Source organism: Sarcophilus harrisii, chromosome 2 (genome assembly GCF_902635505.1).
Source record: "Sarcophilus harrisii chromosome 2, mSarHar1.11, whole genome shotgun sequence".
In the NCBI taxonomy this organism is placed as follows: Eukaryota; Metazoa; Chordata; class Mammalia; order Dasyuromorphia; family Dasyuridae; genus Sarcophilus; species Sarcophilus harrisii.
In genome coordinates, this window is record NC_045427.1 from 438369810 (window position 1) to 438389235 (window position 19426).

The 19426-nt window shown below is 37.9% G+C and overlaps 1 protein-coding gene across 2 annotated transcripts in view; it reads left to right on the forward strand.

Moving 5' to 3' along the window:
• The window catches only part of PAPPA (pappalysin 1), a 266709-nt gene that overhangs the window by 236110 nt on the left and 11173 nt on the right, over positions 1-19426 (forward strand). The window contains exons 19-21 of one of the 2 annotated variants that reach the window (XM_003757073.2): positions 381-490; positions 5479-5550; positions 14114-14212. In XM_003757073.2, the coding sequence (XP_003757121.1) occupies positions 381-490; positions 5479-5550; positions 14114-14212 (281 nt within the window). The remainder of the gene's footprint in view (positions 1-380; positions 491-5478; positions 5551-14113; positions 14213-19426) is intronic. The other variant, XM_031954192.1, reaches the window with a different exon arrangement.

Genomic DNA, 19426 nt, shown 5'->3' on the forward strand with positions numbered 1-19426 from the left:
TTTTCCTGCTGCTGCTCTGTGTGAGACTGGAGACTATGTACCATTCCCCCTACTCCCTCCCCCCAGCCTTATCCCCCCTGGGGCATTCAGTTCATACAGCAACCCATTTGTTCTACTTGGAGATCCCACAAGAAAAGTGTCTTTGATCATCATGCTCATGCTGTGGGCGTGGTGGTCAGAACCCTTGTGGGGTGGAGCCATAAGGTTCATCTCCCCATGGAGTGGTAAAGGGCCCTGTTGTGGCTCACCACAGGAATTGCGCTGCCAGAAAGAAAGGGGAGCCTATGTGCGCTCTTGTGATGACTGATGAGATGGCAGGAGATCTAACCTGCTCCTTTCTGCTGCTTCTTCTCTTCTCTTCTGCCCGGCCGGCTGTTCAGGAGCAGAGTGTGCCACCTCATGCCTGGACCATAACAGTGAATCCATCATTCTGCCCATAAACATGACCCTGCGAGACATCCCCCACTGGATGAACCCTACACGAGTGGAGGTGAGTGGCTCTCAGCTCCTAACCTTCTCCACCCCTTGGCTTCCGGGTTTCATTAGCAGCTTAGCTGCCTGAGGAGAAGAAGAAAATGAGAAATTATATGCTTATACTTAGTGAGACGGCTTGGTGCATTATAAAGAGCACTTGCCTGGGAGTCCTGGAGCCTACCTAGTCTGTGCTTTTTCCTTCTCTGATGAAGGTCTTAGATTTTGTCCCTTCCAGATCTAACATTCTATACTCTGTATTCTAATATCTAATATTCTAATATCTATGTTCTAAATTCTCTTCCAGCCCTAAAGTTCTATGTTTAAACATTCAATTTTCTCAAGTTTCTTCCAACTCTAATATTCTGGGTTTTAAGGTCTAAGGTCTCTTTTAGCTCTTATATTCTTTGATTCTCTATAAACTTCTAGAAGGCAAAAAATGTCTACATTAAAAAAATAACATTTGTCACAGTACATACCATAGGGCTGGGTGCAGAGTAGTAAATACCTGTTGATTTGACATAGTCCCTGAAAAAGAGAAAATCTTGGGGAAAGGACTTATGCCTCTGCTCTTCATGAGGATTCAGCTTTGGAGCTTCCAAGTATTCCCTCCCTTGGGTAACTCAATCCAGGCCCAAGGAGCTGAGACAAGGCTGCTCATCTACCAGTATCCCTCCCTCTAAGCTCTAAGCTTGTATCTATAGGGATCCAAGCTAAAGAGCTTCAGGAGGATGCCATGGGATTTGGGCCTTTGCCTTCCAAGTCCGCACTAAGGAAATGGAGTGGGCATGGGGGCCTATGGTTTCATGTTCTCATTCATACTCACTTTTTTTCCTGGCTCTAATGTGATGAGCCTCTGGCATGGGGAACGGCTTTCTGCCCAATGCAGATTCTCCTTGTGGATAGACAGAAAACCCGATACAGAAGGTGTCCCATTTCTCAAACAAGCTGAGGTGACTAATTCAGATGCCTTACTCAGCACATCCTCTACTGGCCTAGGCATTTTCCCCCTCGCCTCGATAATGCTCCTCTTTTCCCCTTCTCTCTTCCAGTTTTATTTTCCCCCCATGTAACTGACTTCCTTCTTTACTATTTCCCTCTTTCCCCCTCCTGACTTCTTTTATCATCATGCAATATAAATGTGCATGTGAGCTCCCAAACAAACACAGAGCTTCTCATTACCGTACACTGAAGCTAAGGTAATCATTGATCTCTCTTCCCATTCTCATTGCCTCATGTACCTGAAACTTATGTGTCTTTGTGTCCCCATTCCCCTTACTCCATTATTTTGCATATACACACAAGTGTATGTGTGTGTACACTGAGTGCATATACAGGCAGCATTTCCTGAAGTAGCCTTTCTCCTCCCCCTCCCAGAATGGAACAATAACTTCCTAGTCCCATGAGTGTCTCCTTCAGTCCAGACTCTGATTATGTTACTGACCAGGCCAGGCCTGTGTCAGCTTCCTTGGAAATCCTGCCCTCCCCCTCCCCAACCCTTATCTCTACCAAATGGGCCCCTCTTGGAGCTCTAGGAATTAAAGAGATTTGTTGTAATTTTAGAACAAAATAAAACCAAGGCTTTGAAAGCCTTGAGTTTTACCCCCTCTACCCCAGCCCCCACCCAGTTCTCAGGGCCTGCCCTTCTTTATTGATACCAGTGTTCACAGGGAGTTGTAATGAGTTTTAGACCTCCATGGGTCCCTGGGGGCCTCATTAGCCAGAAGGAAGAAAAAAAAGTGGTAGAAAAGGGGGTTGGGGGAGGAGGGTGAGAGAGGAGATTGATGATTTCCAGGAATACAAGGGAAAATATGGGTCTATACTGTGCCCTTGCCTCCTCTGTGATGAGAATATAGAACTAGGGCCATTTCCAGTCCAAAATGTTCCTTAGGACTATCCCAGGGCCAAATTATTCTACTATTGGAGGGTGAGGCTAGAATCTCAGAATATGAGCACAAGGGCAAATTAAAAGTGAGAAAAAGCTTGTGGGGACAGATATTGTAGAGAGAAGACTAACCCAGGTTCTAGTTTTACTATCTAGTCAGCTAAACTAGTAAACTTAGGCAAGTTAGTTCCCTTCTCTGGACTATAGGTTTATTAATCACCACCTCCATGGGCCTCAATTTTTCTCATCTATAAAATGAAGAAACTAGACTAATTCGACCTGATGGCTCATTTCAGTTTCAGTGCTTTGTAATCCTACATTCTAAAATGTTTTCTTCTATATCCCCTTGTAGTTTGGATATTGTATGTACTAATATCCCTTGTAACTTTAACTTAAGATTCCATTGTCCCATTTTAATAATGACTCCAGCATTCAGTATCTGGGTGGTTTTGCTATTTTGACTTAGCAGATTAGAAATCATCAAGCCTTCCCTGACTCCCAAGCAATATGTTGTGCTTCAGTTTCATACAAGTTTGTAGTACCAATGATCTTATATCTGTGACACCAGCTAAATAGGATTTTCTTGTCTCAAGAAGTGAAAATGCCCATGTAGTTTCATTCATTCTTTCCTTTACTTAATGTCAGTCAATAAATGTTTATTGAACATCTTTGATGTTATCTCTGCTAGAGAATGTGGTAAGAATATATAAGACATAGTCCCTATCCTCCAGAAGTCTACAATTCAATGGGAGATAGTAGACATAATCTCCTTAAATTAATGACAGAACTGAAACTAGAGTCTGGAGTTTCCTTCCTTCCAGCTCAGTTATCTTTTTCTCCCTATACCTCAATTTCCCTTGTTTCAACCTGGGACCTAATTTTCCTTGTTCCTGAATTATCTGCTTTCTTTGGTTCAGCTTCTTCCACACACTTGTTTTCAAGAAATAAATAAAAAGTGTTGGGGGACAGTTCACAGGAGAGAGGGCATGGGTGAGGTGTTCTCTCCTGCTTTAATGCCTAGGGCAATAAACAGAAGTGTTCTTGCTGCCTCTGGTGGTATTCCAGATGTCTGTCTACAGCACCAAGAGCGTAGCTGACTAGCTGACGTTTGAGGGGCCTGCTCTGCGGTCTACTTTGCTCGTGGGATAAACAACCCAGTCTTCCCTTCTTAGCTCCCCACCCTTTCTCCATCTGTCCCCTTTCCCGTTTTCCCCCTTCACACAGACGGGCCCTGTAGTGAGACAGGTGGGGCACATGGAGCCTGAGTAATAGTGGAAAATCCAAGAGTGTCGGAAAGATAAACAGCCCCATCTAGATAGTATAAAAGTCCTTTTTCTGAACCCACGTCAGGTAAACCTCAAATGACAGAAACTGTAAAAACACACTGGAGTTCTCTTGCAGACGGATTAAATTAGCCCTCAAATAAACAGGGGGAGGGGAAGGGGCCATCAAGTCCCCACTTGATATTAATCCCTGTGTTTTTTGAAGTCTTGAACTATTAGCAAATGCCCCCTTCTAGCCCTTACAAGCACTTGTCCTGAAATGTGATTAATGTCCCATGATTGTTTTGTATAGAGTGAAAGTAGGCAATTTTCCCTAAGACCTTTTGATTTAGAGGAAAGAAGTTGGCATTGGAATTGGAATCATGAGAATAAAAAAAAATTCAGAAAAAAGAGGAGAGGTCCTAGGTTGTTGATTTTACCAGGGCAATTTGAGAAATAGAATTCAGTCAGACAAAAACTTAGAGATGCTCTAGTTAACCCTCATCTTTTTTTTTTTTTTAACTGAAGCTAAGTGATTTGTAGGATGATAAGGGCTCTGGAGAGGCTATCAAATCTAACTGCCTCATTTTACTGAAAAAGAAACCAAGACTAGAGAGACTTGCCTAAAGTAGCACAGATAGTAAGAATTTAGTTTTGAAAGATCTAATTTCAATATACTTTCCACTGATATAACTTAGAAGAGTTTGGGATTTTCTTTTTTTTTGACATTTTTTATTATTAATAATCTCTTTTGAGATGATGCACAATATAGAGCACTGCAAATAACATCAGACTTGGTACATGATTTTGCTCATTTTTTTCTATTCTTTTAAGGTGTTCAACTCAGTATGTATGTGAGGACTATAGTAGGATTGGACTATATAGGACTATGAAGGTGATAATGAGAATAAGCATTAAATCTGTGACAATTAATTTAGAGAACTCAGAGTCAGTCAGTCAACAAGCATTAATTCAGTACTTAGTATATAACAGACACTACTATATACCAAAATTCAAGGACACAAATAGTCCCTGATCTCAAGGAACTTACATTCTAATAGGGGAGACCATAATTAAATATAAGCAAGATGTATATGGAGTAAATGGAAGATAATCTGAGAGGGCAAGCTATTAGTAGTTGAAGACAATGTAGCACAGTGGATAGAGAGCTAGCTCCAAAAATAGGAAGACCTGAATTCAGATGCCTCTCAAACACATGCATATACATACATGCACATATATGTAAGCATGTGCCTGTCTCCAGGTGTGTTGATATGCATATGTTAACATATATGTATGGAATATTGTGTGTACATACACACACATACGTATGCCCTCCTACAGCTGGGATGCACACACATATACACATGCTGTTATTTCTATCACTATTACTACTATTACTATTATTACTACTACTACTACTACTACTACTACTACTACTACTTTTCCATTAACTCCAAACCATTCAGCATGTTGAGGTAAATTTGTTAGGCAACAATACAGGATCTCTTAGAAAACATTTCTGATTCTGTTTCTGTATTACTTACTGTCTGAGCCTTGGGTTAAAAAAAGGAAAAAAAAAAAAAACAACATTTTTCTCTCTCTCCTGGGCTGCCCTCACTTTTGTGACAGAAATATAGAATTATGACACATTGGGTGAACCACAAATATTAGTTTAATCTTAAGATTTTTGTTATTGCAAGTGTCTGGGCTAATGCATCAAGTAAATGCCAGGAGGGAGACTAGGCTTGGTGATTCCAAGAGAAGGTCAGGAGGTTGAAAATGGTCCAGTCACACAGAAGAGCACCTCATCTGAATTGTCTTATGTTTCTCCCTTTCTCTCTGTCCCGTTCCTTTCAGAGAGTCGTCTGCACTGCTGGGCTCAAGTGGTATCCTCATCCATCTCTGATTCACTGTGTCAAAGGCTGTGAGGTAGGTATCTCAGAAAACACTCTCTCTAATTTTCCAAACAGTGATATCCCTAAAATAAATAAATAAATAAATAAAAGCAGGGGATTTTGAGTCAAGCTATCCAGATTTGAATTCCAGATCAGCCATTTGCTCTCTGTGCAACCTTGGGCAAAAATAACTACCATTTACATAGTACTTTAAGGTCTATAAATGTCTCATCTTATCCTTATAGCTCCAGGAGGTAGGTGCTGTTATTATGCCTCTTTACAGATGAGAAAATTGAGGCAGGCAGAAATTAAGTGATTATCTAGGATCACAAAGCTAGTAAGCATTTGAGGAAATATTTGAATCTGAGTTTTTCTCATTCCAGGTTCAGGTTCTATGTAATCCTCCATCCCATTGCCTCTCTTAACTAGTTATAAATCATTTAATTTCTTTTGTTGCTTTTTCATAAAATAAGTAAGTTAGGATGGATGGTTTTTGGGTTCTTTCCAGTTTGATTGATATGATCTAATCACTATCTTCACATGAGGGGAGGAGATTCCCAGACTTGTGTCTTTTCAAGTATTTGCAGCGCTCTCATGTTGAAAAAAGAAACCAACTTAATCTGTGCAACTGCAGAATGAAGAACTAATGCCAATGAATGGAAGCAACAGGAAAGTATATCCTGGTTCATTTTAAAGAATATTTGAACATCTAGAGCTATACAGTAGTAGATAGGTTATTTCATGGAGTAGGGAAATTCCTACCACTATTCATACTCAAGCAGAATTTGAATGACTCCCTTTGAAGGGAGGGCAGTATAGTGGAACTAGTACAGGTTCTCGCGACCTCCAAAACCTATCGCCAAGCCTAAGATTTCCTGATTCTACTCTGACCCCTCTGGATTCTTAAGGTATAAAAGTTAAATGTTCATAGTATGTCTGTCCTAATAGTTGTTTATTTTGTTAATCCCCTTTGAAGACATTTCAATGAAGGATGAATATTCTATTACAGAGGGTATAAACCTTGATGGAAAAAGATTTGTGAAAGGAAAATAGAGGTTGTTTGGTGATTTGGATGATCTCATTAATTGAATACAATTAGATGCAATTCTTTTTTTTTCTGGGATCATGAGATAGGAGCCTTGACAACTTTAAAAGGGTTGATCAGGAGAACTATCTCTAGTCTATTTTTGTCACTAAATAGGAACAGAGATACTTTTTTAAAATCAAATTGACTCCCATCTCATTTCAAAAAGTCACTCCAAGCACCTGTAACTGGATGGTTGATCCAGCCACCCTGGTTATGTTGATGTCCTCAATTGTCTAGGAGACAAGTTTCTGATGATAATCTGCAAAACCTCAACCAAATTGGAAATGAGGGAAGGTATAATTCTTCTATAACTTTCAAGAAATAAGATGATTAAAACTATTCCCTTAAGAGACAGATGTAGATGTTGACCTGAGTTTCTACCAGGAGAGATTATTGAGCTAACAATAGCTCAATTGTAAGCTAGAGATACCAATTCTTTCAAGGGAGAAGTCATTTATCAAAAATATCATCTCTACCTTGGTACCCTTGGTACCAGACACAGAATGACTGTTTCCAAAGCCTTACAAAGTACATCAGTCTACAAATCCTTGTGTAACTTCTGGTTAACATCTCTGAAGGCTGACAAACTCTTATAATACCATGTTTCATAGTTCTTTAATGTATATAATGATTCATCAAGATAAACAATCATGAGTCAAGTTTTACCTCTTCCAAGGCTTTCTTTTGGCCAATTCTAGTCATTTTTTGTTTTTTGATTAATGAACTCTTTATTAGGAAAAGATGGTGTGAGGCTCATTTTGGAGGAGTTTACTATTTATCCCTAGATATTACCAAAAGGCCATATTCAAATGTCCATCCTATACTATCAAAAAAAAATCATAGAGGATGCTTCTGAATTCCACAGTTATAATGGAGGGAAAGTTTACTGGATATGGATTCAGAAGCAGTTTTGTATAGAGTCCAGAGAAATGGACTTAATAGAACCAGTGTCCAAAACCTTTCTCAGCTGCTTAATAAATAAACTAGCCTTTCTAGACTTCATATCTCATTTGTAAAGTGGAAAGAACATAACAATATGGGCCACTAACTTTATAAGGTTTTTTGAGGAAACTTTTTTGTAAAGCTTAAATCTCAATGTTAATATATCATCATCAATATGATAAATGTTTCTAAAAGCCTTTTTAGCTCAAAACTCAGATGAAATAAAAACATACATAGCTGCATTCTCCAGGAGGACACCATGTGATATCTCAGGAGCAGAGCCCGGATATACAACTTCTGTCATCATTTTTTGCACATCCCTTTCACTGGTTCTGTTATCTATCCACTGTGATACAGAAAAGAAATTAACCAGGCAGAGTCATCTCTCTTTCAACAACTATGACTAGTCCAGCATTTTAGGAAAAAGCCAGAGTCCAAATGCTTTGTATTATTTTTTATTCAATTTCACATGTATTGTTCCCTTTCCTCTCACCCCCTTGCTAAAGAGATGGCTGAATCAGCAGCTTAGTTGGACAATTCGACAGCAGAATTCAATCTCTCCTTTGACTCAGCACTAGTAGCCTCAGGGAGGCCCTCACCTGACCATGCTCTGATTGTTATCTCCCTGGCACACGGATAAGAGATTACTGCTCTTTTCCTCCCCCATCCTGATGACATGTGCTAAGGACAGTGGTGGCCCTCCAGAGCTCCTGAGAGACAAAGTGAGCAGGAAAATAAGAGCAGCTGGGCCCCTGTCTCAATAGATCCTAACAGACCAGTTTGGAATTACTGGAGTCTGATTTTTTTTTTCTTTTTTAAAGCTTACCCTATATCTCTTGACAAGTGTCCCTAAACAGCTTTAAGATTTTCAACTTTTCTGACTGAAAGCTAACCCACACTTCACAAATTCAAGGCTGGGTGGATATAGATAGGCAGAGGCTTGCTTGAAAAAATTATGGTAGTGTTTTAATTGGTCTCAAAGTTCAATGTGTCAAAGCAAATGTAATCTTAGGCTTCAGGGAGAGACCCATAACTTCCAGGAATAAGTTGGGGACAGTCCCTACTAAGCCCTAGTGGAACCACATTGAGAATATTATGTTCAGTTTTGGGTGCCACGTTTTCACAAGGGCATTTTTAAACTGGAACACAGTCCAGGGGAAGACAGCTAAGATGGGAAAAGTTCTTGAGTTCATGATGAATGAGGATTGGTTAAAGGAACTAAGGATGTATATAAGAATACTTTCAGAGGATCTCCCTCTTCTCCCCAATTCCAAATTTCAAACCACCTCTTCTATTTTCTCCTTCTTTGCTACAATCTCTAAATTTAGCAGAGGTGCCTGCTTCTTCTTGCTGAGACCAATCTTACTTGTGATTTGATTTACATCCCTTCTCTTTTCTTCTAGAAGCTTGCCTCTACATTCATTACTTACTCCCACTTTTCTTGGCATTTCTTTATTTTATTTTCTTTATTTTTTTAATTAATAAGAATATAATTTCTCTTCTTTATGTCACTTGCTCCTCACTGGGAAAAAAAAGTAATCCTTATAACAATATGAATTTTAAATCAAAATGATTCTCATATTTTCCATGTCCCAAAATCTGTCTTATTCTACATATTAATTCAGAACCTCTCTTTTAAAAGGCAGGAGTCTTCTGGAATAATGTTTAATCACATTTTTAAGTATTTTAAAGTTATTTGTTTTTACAATGTTGCCATTATAGTTTAAATTGTTCTCATGGTTCTGCATCAGTTCATAAAAATCTTCCCAAGTTTCTCCAAAACCTTTGTGTCATTTTTCATAGGACAATAGTACTTTATTCCATTCCATTCCATTTTTATTCCAACTCAATACCATGATGGATATATCCATTCCCCTAGCTGATGGGCATCCCCTTAATTTTCATTTATTTGCCACCATATTTTGTGCATACCTGCCAAACTGATATTTCTAAAATATAATTATATAATCCCCCTGCTTAAAAGATTATTGATTAACCCCCCCAAAAAATAGCAAGGGGATGGCAGAAACATTAATGAAGAAGATTGATGCAAAAGAAGCTGAAAAGGATTGGTCAGTGAGGTAAGAAGGCAATCATAACAAGTAGTAGTATCACAAAAACCTAGCTTCAGTGATTTCTTATTACTTCAATATAAGCTTCTCTTTTACCTGCAAAATCCTTTACTGTTTGGCTCTACCTTATCTTTCCTGGGTGATAATGCTCTATTTTCCTTCACATTCTCTTTATTGATTTATTATTGACTTATTGATCCCCATCCATGTCATTTCATCTTGCAACTCAGGACCTTTTCACAAGCTATCCCCCTTGTCTACAATGTTTTCCCTGTTCATCTTAGACCCTTGGAAAGCCTAGCTGACTTCAGCAATTAGCTCAAATACCACATTCTGTGAGTCTCTTTCTTTACCTGGGAAATTAAGGAACTAGTTATTTCTAGTTCATTTTACTTCAGTTGAGCTGGATTTTCCCTCCAGTATAAATATATTCTTAGATACTTTATTTAACATACATAAAGTAAATCTGGAAACGACTAATAAGTTGTAATGAAAGGAGGAATAGTTGACTAAATTTTCATACAGCAATGGCAGGGCATGGTATCATAAAATATCAAATATGAAGAAACATGGAACTGGATGAAGCAATGCAATTTTATTTTTTCTCTTTTAATAATATATTTTGTTTTGCTATATCATGTAAAACTTAATTATGCCTGACATGTTTGTTTTATACACAAACACACCTCTCTTTGGATTCCTTGGCATCCAATGGCTAAATTTACATTTTTAAAAGTTGCACCTTTTCTGAAAGAATTAACACAACATTTTCCCCATCAAGTTTGGCCTTCATTGTCATTTAACAATGTCATTTGTAAAACTGATTCCTCACTGGTATCAGAGTATAAATCCAAAATAGTATTGTGGTTAAAAAAAAGTATTTTTAAAAAATGACTAGATTTTGAGTCTGAATCCCTCTGCTACTTACTAATTCTTTTGACTGTAAGCAAGTCACAGCTTTTCTGAGTCTCAATTTCCTTATCTGTAAATTGGAAATAAGAGTAAACCATACAGTTACCTGGCTCATAGGGGTATTGTGCAGAAAATACACGGATCACAGATTCAGAACTGAAAAAGATTCATCTCCGGCACCCTTATTTTATAGGGAAGGGAACTTTAGTTCCCTTCCCTATAAAATACACACATAAACAGGTTGATTTATCCAAAATTATATTAGTAATAAGTGGCAAAACAAATATTAAAAATCTAGGTTCTCTAATTCTAAATCCAACCATCCATCTACTACATGTTGTTTTGTAAATGGTCAAGTATTATAAAAATTAGTTTGGCTATTATTATAAAATAATCTTTTACCAAACCATCTCCTTTCATTCCCAGGATAGGTCCCGGCATGCAACTCTTTTGGTTCCTTAACATATGTTAGGCCATAATCTAGAAGCAGTCCCCTTAGGGGAAAAGGGAACTGAAGCCCTTATTGATTGGCTCTGGTGCATCTGGTATAATATAAACTTAATAATGCAATCATTGAGTAATTCTCCTGTCATTCAGTCACACATACACTCACATAGCTCTGGGGTCTGAATAGTTTCTTAGCTCATCCTTCCTTAGAGAGATTTTTAGGGGAAAGGTCAATCCTTGTTCTTCCTTTAGACACCAAGAAGAACGTAGTGAAAAGAGACCTGGTAGTAGTAGGTCCTGGGAGATTTGGGGGAGGAAAAAGTGGGGTCAACAAGGTTAATGAGAGCCTAGCCATTTCATGAAAACCCACAGAGAGATTTCAAATACAGCCATAGGAATCAAGGCTACATCTTTAGATGAGCTCACTCTAAACATTAGAATGGGAAGGTAATCTCAAAGAACCTAGAATGTTAAAAGCTGATGTTAATACTGAAAACATAGAATATTAGAGCTGGAATAGACCTCAGTCCATAAAGAAATATTAGAATTGGGAGGGATTCAAGTACATGGAATGTTAGAGGTAGAAGGGATTTTATAACAAACTTAAAACACAGGACTAGAAGTCTGGGGAAGTAGGGGTAGGGCAGGAAAGAAGCCTTTATAGAGCATCTTGTAGGTGCCAGGTACTGTGCTAAGTGCTTTACAAATATTGCCTTATTTGTTCCTCACAATAATCCTTTAGGAGAGATGTTATTATTATCATTCTCATTTTATAGTTGAGGGAATTGAGGCAGATGGAGTTTAAGTAACTTACTCAGGTACCCATAGACAGTTAAGATCTGAAGTCAAATTTGAACATACATTTTTCTGGCTTCAGGTTTAGCTCTTTATCCCCTAGCAACTCTGAAGTCTAGTGTAGGAAGGGACTTCAAAAGTCATTTAGTCCATCTCCCTTACTTTACGCAAGAGGACTCTGAGACCCATGGAGGCTGTGATCTTCCCAAAATTACACACACACACACACACACACAAAAAAAATATCAGAGTGTAGGATATAAGTCCAGGTCCTCTGATTCCAAGGCCATTTTTTTTTCTCCCTGGTACCATATACTTCCCCTCTAATGTCAAGGGTAGGACAAATAGGGTGACATATAGCAAAGATTCTTAATTTGGGATTTATGAACTTAAAATTTTTAAAAATAATAACATTTCAATATTCCTAAAATAATCCTATGTATTTTATGTATTTAAAAACATTATTCTGAGAAGTGGATAAACACACGCACATGCATACTCTTGAAATTTTCACTTATCTGCCACTATATATTTTGCATATCTGCCAAACTGATATTTCTAAAACACCAAGATAACTATATAATTCCCCTGCTTAAAAGATTATTAATTGACCCCAAAATAGTAGGGGTGGGGGGGTGGTACAAACATGAAAAGAACATTTGGTTATGGAGATAAAAACATACATAGTTTCAAATTCTACCTATGAAGGTATTTGTAACCTTGCTTGAGTGTTATCTTCTATGTGACAAAGGGGATTGCACTAGAAAACATTGGAGGTTTCAAATTCTGAATATATCAAACCCTGAAAAATAGAATTTCAACACAGTTAAAGTTAAGGACCTTTGGAGATTAAATTCAATCCAACTATCTTGTTTTATATTTGAGGAAACTGAGGCTCAAAGTGAATCTTTAGACTATATATCAGTAGAGATATATGCAAAGATCGTGAGATCATAGCTTTAGAACTTAAAGGAACCTCAGCTGTCATCTAGTCTAAAATACTGAGAAAACTAAAGATACTGAAGATTGATTGTGGTTCAGATTACCCAAGAAATAAACTTAAAAGTGGGATTTGAACCTAGGCCTTTGCCTCCTGAGTCAGTGCTCTAAATATCTTCCCCTTCATTTTCTCTTATTTCACTTACAGGGAAGCAGCAGGAAGCTGCTATATTATCAAACTCTTCTTTCAATTAGATTCAGTTTCTCTGTATTTCACTTTTTATTCAGTGTAATATACTTCCATTTTTCTTGACAACCTAAGAGGAATCTGCAAAATAACAAATCATATCTCTGCAGAGTTTTAAGTTTAAAAAAAATTATTCACAACAATCTTGTCAACCAAGGAAATAAATTGTTATTCTTAATCATGTTTTCAGGATAAGAAAATTGTCACTCAGAGAGGTAAAATGATTTGCCCAAAGTCACTTAGGTAGGTGATATATATTACTAGGAGTTGGACTCAGGTTTCCTAATCCAAGTCCTAGGATGTCCCAAAAATTCCTCACTTATCTCTGGGAAGGGACAGTCATTTATTTAATTTAGCCCCTAATCTTTCTGACTGACAATTCAAAGGCAGATTTACTAATATTCTTCAGATATAATTGGTTGAGCTATACAATCTCTCAGCTATTACTGAGTTACTGATCTCTCCTGGCTACTGATCTCTCCTGTCTTTGACTTTCCCAGTTGCCCTGACATTACTAAACTGATAGCAAAAGCTTCTATTTGGAATAAAGATTCCTATATACATACCACTTAAGAAAACAAAATCCAAAGCAGATAAATAGGAAGAACAGACAGGTGCAGGAGGCTGAACTTTCAAGAGTGCTGCAAGCCTTCCCACTACCTTCTCCCACTGTTTGGCTGACCTTGGATATTAACAATGAATCATTCTGCTTCCTTCTTTCACTTTGGTTTTCCTTCCTCTACCCACTTATATCTAGATGTTTTCTAGTCCATTTATTCAACCAAAAAGACCTAGAAGTCTCCCAGGATATCCTCTGGGAGCTGTAGTCCTCTGGGAGCTGTAGTCTTGCCTGCCCCATAAGTAGTAGGTAACCCTTTAAGAGTCTGAGCTCCCTGTTGATGGTAGAGGTGGAGTATCTGAGAAAGGACATTATACACACAAAGGAAGAAGGAATCAATTATTTTCCGTTCTTGAACTGACTGGGACTCTTGGCCCAGGTACCTTATGAGTTTATCTTGATTTGAGGAATCTCAGGCACTCCAGTAGTTAGGAAAGAAGGCGATAGCTCACCACAAGGCGATGCCCTGGTATGGCTGTCCAAGTCAGCCTGCACTGCCTTTAAGACCCTTTTCATTTTTTGTCTTCCTTTCAACAGCCTTTCATGGGAGATAACTACTGTGATGCCATCAACAACCGAGCCTTCTGCAACTATGATGGGGGCGATTGTTGTGCCTCTACAGTTAAGACAAAAAAAGTAAGTAAGGGCTATTTCTCCTTCTTGGAGGAACCACTCCCCAAATCCCTTGCTTATAACCCTAAGGTGCCCCTATGTGCCTCATTCCTGGGGCTCAGGAATGAATCCAGTTAGGGAAGCTCTCTAATTTGCTGCTTCTAAGCTATTCTGAGATGGTAAAAAAGGATTGTATATTAAGTAAGAATTAACAGATGTTAGGTGAGGATCATTCCTATGAAATAAAATATATGGGGTTTGTTGGGGTTTTGTGATGTCTGTCTTGGTTGCTAAGAAGATTTTTTTTTCATTTTCTTCTGATTTTGCAGCCATATTCTAGAGAACTGAGGCTATTAGAAACCTAAATTCCAAATAAATGGGGTTTTAATCAATTGTTAAATCTGTGTCCCCCTAAAAAAAAACCCTTAATATTCACTTCTAGTTTAAGACTACTTTATATTACTTGGGTTTCATAGATTGAAGACAAAATAGAGACCAAATAAAACCAAAATCATTTGCATAAGTGGCAGCAATGAAGAAAAGAGAACAGCAAAACATAAAAGTCACAAGCCTTTTCAAGATAAGGTGAACCAGAAAGAAGAGATGTTCTTTTTTTAATTTATTATTTTATTTTTTTTTACCAGTTACATATAAAAACAAAGTATAACATTCATTTTTAAAACTTTATGTTCCAATTCTCTCCCTCCCTCCCCAAACTATTCATTGAGAAGGCAAGCAATTCACCATAGATTATGTATATGTATTCATGCAAAACATTTCCATAAAGGTAATATTATCACATAAAATATAACATCCTCCCCCCCCCCAAAAAAAGAAACCCTCAGGAAAAATAAAGTTTAAAATAAGGAGTGATTCAATCTATATTCAGACACCAAAAGTTCTTTCTCTGGGAATAGATAGCATTCAGAAAGAAGAAATCTGAGAGTGGTACTATAGAGTAGTGGCAAAAATATTGGATTTCCTGAATTTTAAATTGGGTTTCCAGGTTCCAGTCTTGGTTATACTACTTTTTACTTTTTGTGACATTAGGTATTTTTCTTATCTATAAAATGAAGGAGTTATACTTGGGAATGGCTCATTGTATCTTTGACATTAGGTATTTTTCTTATCTATAAAATGAAGGAGTTATACTTGGGAATGGCTCATTGTATTTTTAGGTCTTGGTATCTCTTTGATTCTAATTAAGATTTTATGAAAAGAAAATGTACTGACCAGATGACAGGACTTTGCAAGGAAAAGAATTCTATTCTGTTTATTATTGTAATTTCTAGATTCTAATCTTTAGACTGAAGATGTTACATAGTTTTGGAAGTCAAAATGGACGTGGTACCCTTTTCTTATTCCCTTTATAGAAGTTCCTTTAAGATACTAGACTCCATTTGTAACCTAAGAGGCCATTAGTATGTGGGCAACTGCATTTAGTCAGTCAGCAAGCATTTATTAAGTACATGATTTGTTTTGCATTGTGTCAAATGAGAACAAGGGGAGAAGAAAGAAAGAAGGGCATAAAAAGGTCCTTTCTGAAGGAGTTCACAATATTAAGGGCAATGCAACATGCAAATGACTATGCACAAACAAGATATATACAAGATAAATTGAAAATAATTAACAGAAGAAAGATATTACTATTAAAGAGGATTGGTAAAGGTTTATTATAGAAATTGGGGTTTTAGTTGGGACTTATAGGAAGATGAGAGGCAGAGGTGAGGAGGGAAAGAATTTCAAACATCAGGGACAACGAGTAAAAATGCCTGGATTCTAGAGATTCTCTTGTATGAGGAAACAGCAAGATGAACAATAACTCTATATTGAAGAGTACAGATAAACAATGGTGGGAAGATGATCCTGGACTAAGTGTGCTTATGACTTTGCACATAGAGTGTGGTGTTCAGAGATGGGCATAAAGCTGATGTTCTCAACTGTCCCTAGAAAGAGCTCTCATCACTGTCATTCTCCCAGGACATAAGCAGTGTCTAAGGATGCTCCAGCCAAGTAGCCAGTGATCTGAGAAATCATGGATAGATACACTCCTGAAGAAATAGCTCTGAGACTTTTAGGAACATATCCCACTGTAACTGGAAAGTTCTTCCTCAGTTCATTAGGGGTTGGCGTATAACATTGACATTACCCTTTTTTGATCTCCTGGCATTCTGAAAAGTTAGAACATGATTCCACGAAATCTTGTTTCTCTTCTCATCTTCAGGAGATTGTAAAAGGTTCAGAATGTACCTTGTCTTTTAGCTAGAGGCCATGTGGATCAAGTAAAGTTGTTTGGTGATTGTACCTCTTGGTATAGTGGAAAGAGTTCTGCCAAAAGATTCAGAAGACATGTGTTTAAGACCCATCTCTACTTCTTAGTAGACATCTGACCTTAGGCAAATAATTTTATGTGGGTTCAGTTTCCTTACGCATAAAATAAAAGAGTTAGATAACCTCTAAACTTCCTTTCAGTTTTAGCATTATGTGATTCTGTGATTTTTTTTTCTAAATTATTGAGTACCTAATATGAATTAGGTGTCATGCTCAGTGGAAGATTTATAAAGATTAGAGGGGGAAATCACTTCTGCCCTCAGGGAAATTATATATGGGGTAGAAGTGGGGATGGAGTATTATGACATCAATAATTGTATAATGAGATAGAATTCAGTAAAAGAAAATGAAAGCTCTACATAAGGTTTTATAAGAACATTATAAATTATAAGAACATAAATGATAATGGAATTTTAGGCATGGATCTCAGAGGTCACCTCTTTCAGCTGAGGTCACCTCATTCAACCTATAAATGAACAGGAATCTTTTCTACAACATCCTTGAAATGTCTGTTCACCTTCCAAAGAGTCATGTGACAAGTGATCTCTGTGGTCCCTTCTGACTCCAATCATATTGCTCTTAAAGCTCTAGGAGTGAGTTTTGTGTGGCAGTGGTGGGATAGAGATGTGAACATGTTAGGTTCTTCTAAACAAGGTTTTTTTTTTATTATTTATAAATAATAAGTTTATTAAGCCTTTAGTGCCTTGGGTAGGATCTAGAGACATATTGACCTGGCACATCTTATGGCCTCCAGACAAGGGATTTCTTTTTAGACAAAAGGGTAAATTAAAAGCAGCAAGCAGCAGCCACCACTGTGTTGGCTTAGGAGACATCCTTGGGTTCCAAAAAGCCCAGTTATCCCATGGCACAGCTCTCCCAAGAAGAGGGTTCCCAAATGGCATTTGCTCAAGAACTCAGTGACCTCCAGGTCCTTACATGCTGGGGGATCTGACCACGATTACCCCCTCCTCCAAGTAGCAGGGTATTTCCCTGCAGCCCTGGGGTGGTCTATCATGCTATTAAATCTTGGATAATTATTTCAACTAATTGCATTCATGTTTTCACAATCAGTAGCAGGGAGATGGGAAGTGCAGCTGATTGCTGAGCAGCAGAGTAATGTGGCTTTTGTACTCTGTGCGGTTTGGCAACCATCTTTGGCTCATTGCAGGCCCAGAGCTCTCAGACTCTGAAAATCCAGAAGGAATGCTGGCAGAGGCCTGAGTGGTGTCAAGGTGATGGAGCTCTCCAAAGATACGGAGATTGTCATGCTACCACCTGTCACTGGTTTTACAAATCCTTCAATATCCTCCTTCCTCCTCCTTAGACATCATTATATATGTTGGAAGGTTGCCTTTTATACACTATAGGGAGTCACCTCTCAGCTTCTACTCACTGGGAAGAATTAAAATGAAATGATGCCTAGATCTTCTAAAGCACAGAAGTCATCCCAATCCAATGGGCTTCTTCCAGCTTTAGAGAGTTCCCCTTAAAACTATGCTTGAACACTCTTCTTGATTTTATGTCTTTAGGACTCTAAGGATGATGTTCATGAGGTTTCTCCTAATCCTTGGATCAAATGCTGACTCCATAGCCATGAGTTAATTCTGCCTCTTCCTCAAACCTGATGTTCCAAACAGGGAATATTATATTCCCCTGTCCTCTGTTTCTCTTAACCATCAACTTTCAAGATTTTTTTCTAGGACCTTTGAAATATCCTCAGTTTAACCTAATATGACCTATTGGCTCTTGGAATTCTATTTTTTTTTTGAATTTGTGAGAATTATTCTTATACTAAGAAGCCAAGAAAAGAAAAATTCTTTCTGTCTTCCTGCACCCTCCCCCTCCTCAAGTGATCCATCAGCATTTACCTGAGAAGAATATCAAATGAAAGGAAATTAAGTGAGAATTCCCTGCCCTAACCTGCCTTAGTTATCTTGATACAGCCTTTGCATTCAGAAGATGATACACACTGAAGCACAGGCCCAGACTGTGGAAGCGGGGAGGAAGTTGTTATTCATACTTTCAGAGTTGTTCACATCAGGGAAGTTTTGAAAATGCTTTGACAGCAATCTCCAGACATGCTCCTTCCCAGCATGTGGTCCTCTTCCCTCATCACCTTCCTCCCCCTCTACTATTACTTGTTCTACAGACTGCCTTGTGCTTCTGGAAACTTGGAATTGACTGGATGGTACCAGAGGGGTTCCAGAATGATTCAAGCCAGAATTCAGAGGGCTACAGAGTAGAGCGACCAGAGTTGTTTACTACTGTCAATTTTGGCAACTTACTTCTCTTTACTGATTGTGATCATGGTATTTTTAAAATCCTGTGGCATTTCCTTTGTACTCCCAAATGTGGAGGGTGAGCTTAGACTAATGTCTAAGAAGACTCATGACATCTTCTTTGAAAATCATTGGCTTCTGCTATATTTTTGTTCTTCTTTTCTCAGAATAAAGTCCTTACTTTACTTCTATAAGATCCTAGAATAATAGTGACTAATACTTACATAACTCTTTAAGATTTACAAAGGTATCTCCCCAACAAATACCTTCAGAGGGAGATTGTACCTTATTGGTATGCCCGTTTTTCAAATCAAGAAATTGAGGCTGAATTTGTGGCTATGAGCAAGTCCCTTTTGCTTTTCCCCATTCTTAAATTCCACCATCCATCTCATTATGGCAAAATATGGAGCTAGGGATTAGCACCCAATTACAAAAATGTCTTGTTGTCCAAAATTAAAGCTGGAAAGTTGTTATGCAGTATCAAATAAGGGGAAGAGTTTAACTAAAATGAATCCTTTCCAAAGGTTTATATTTTTTTAAGTTAAAGTTTAGTTGTGGATTTTTAAAAATTCAGTTGTTTTAGTTTGCTTAATTTATTGAATAAAAAATAATATCCTTTAAGACTTTC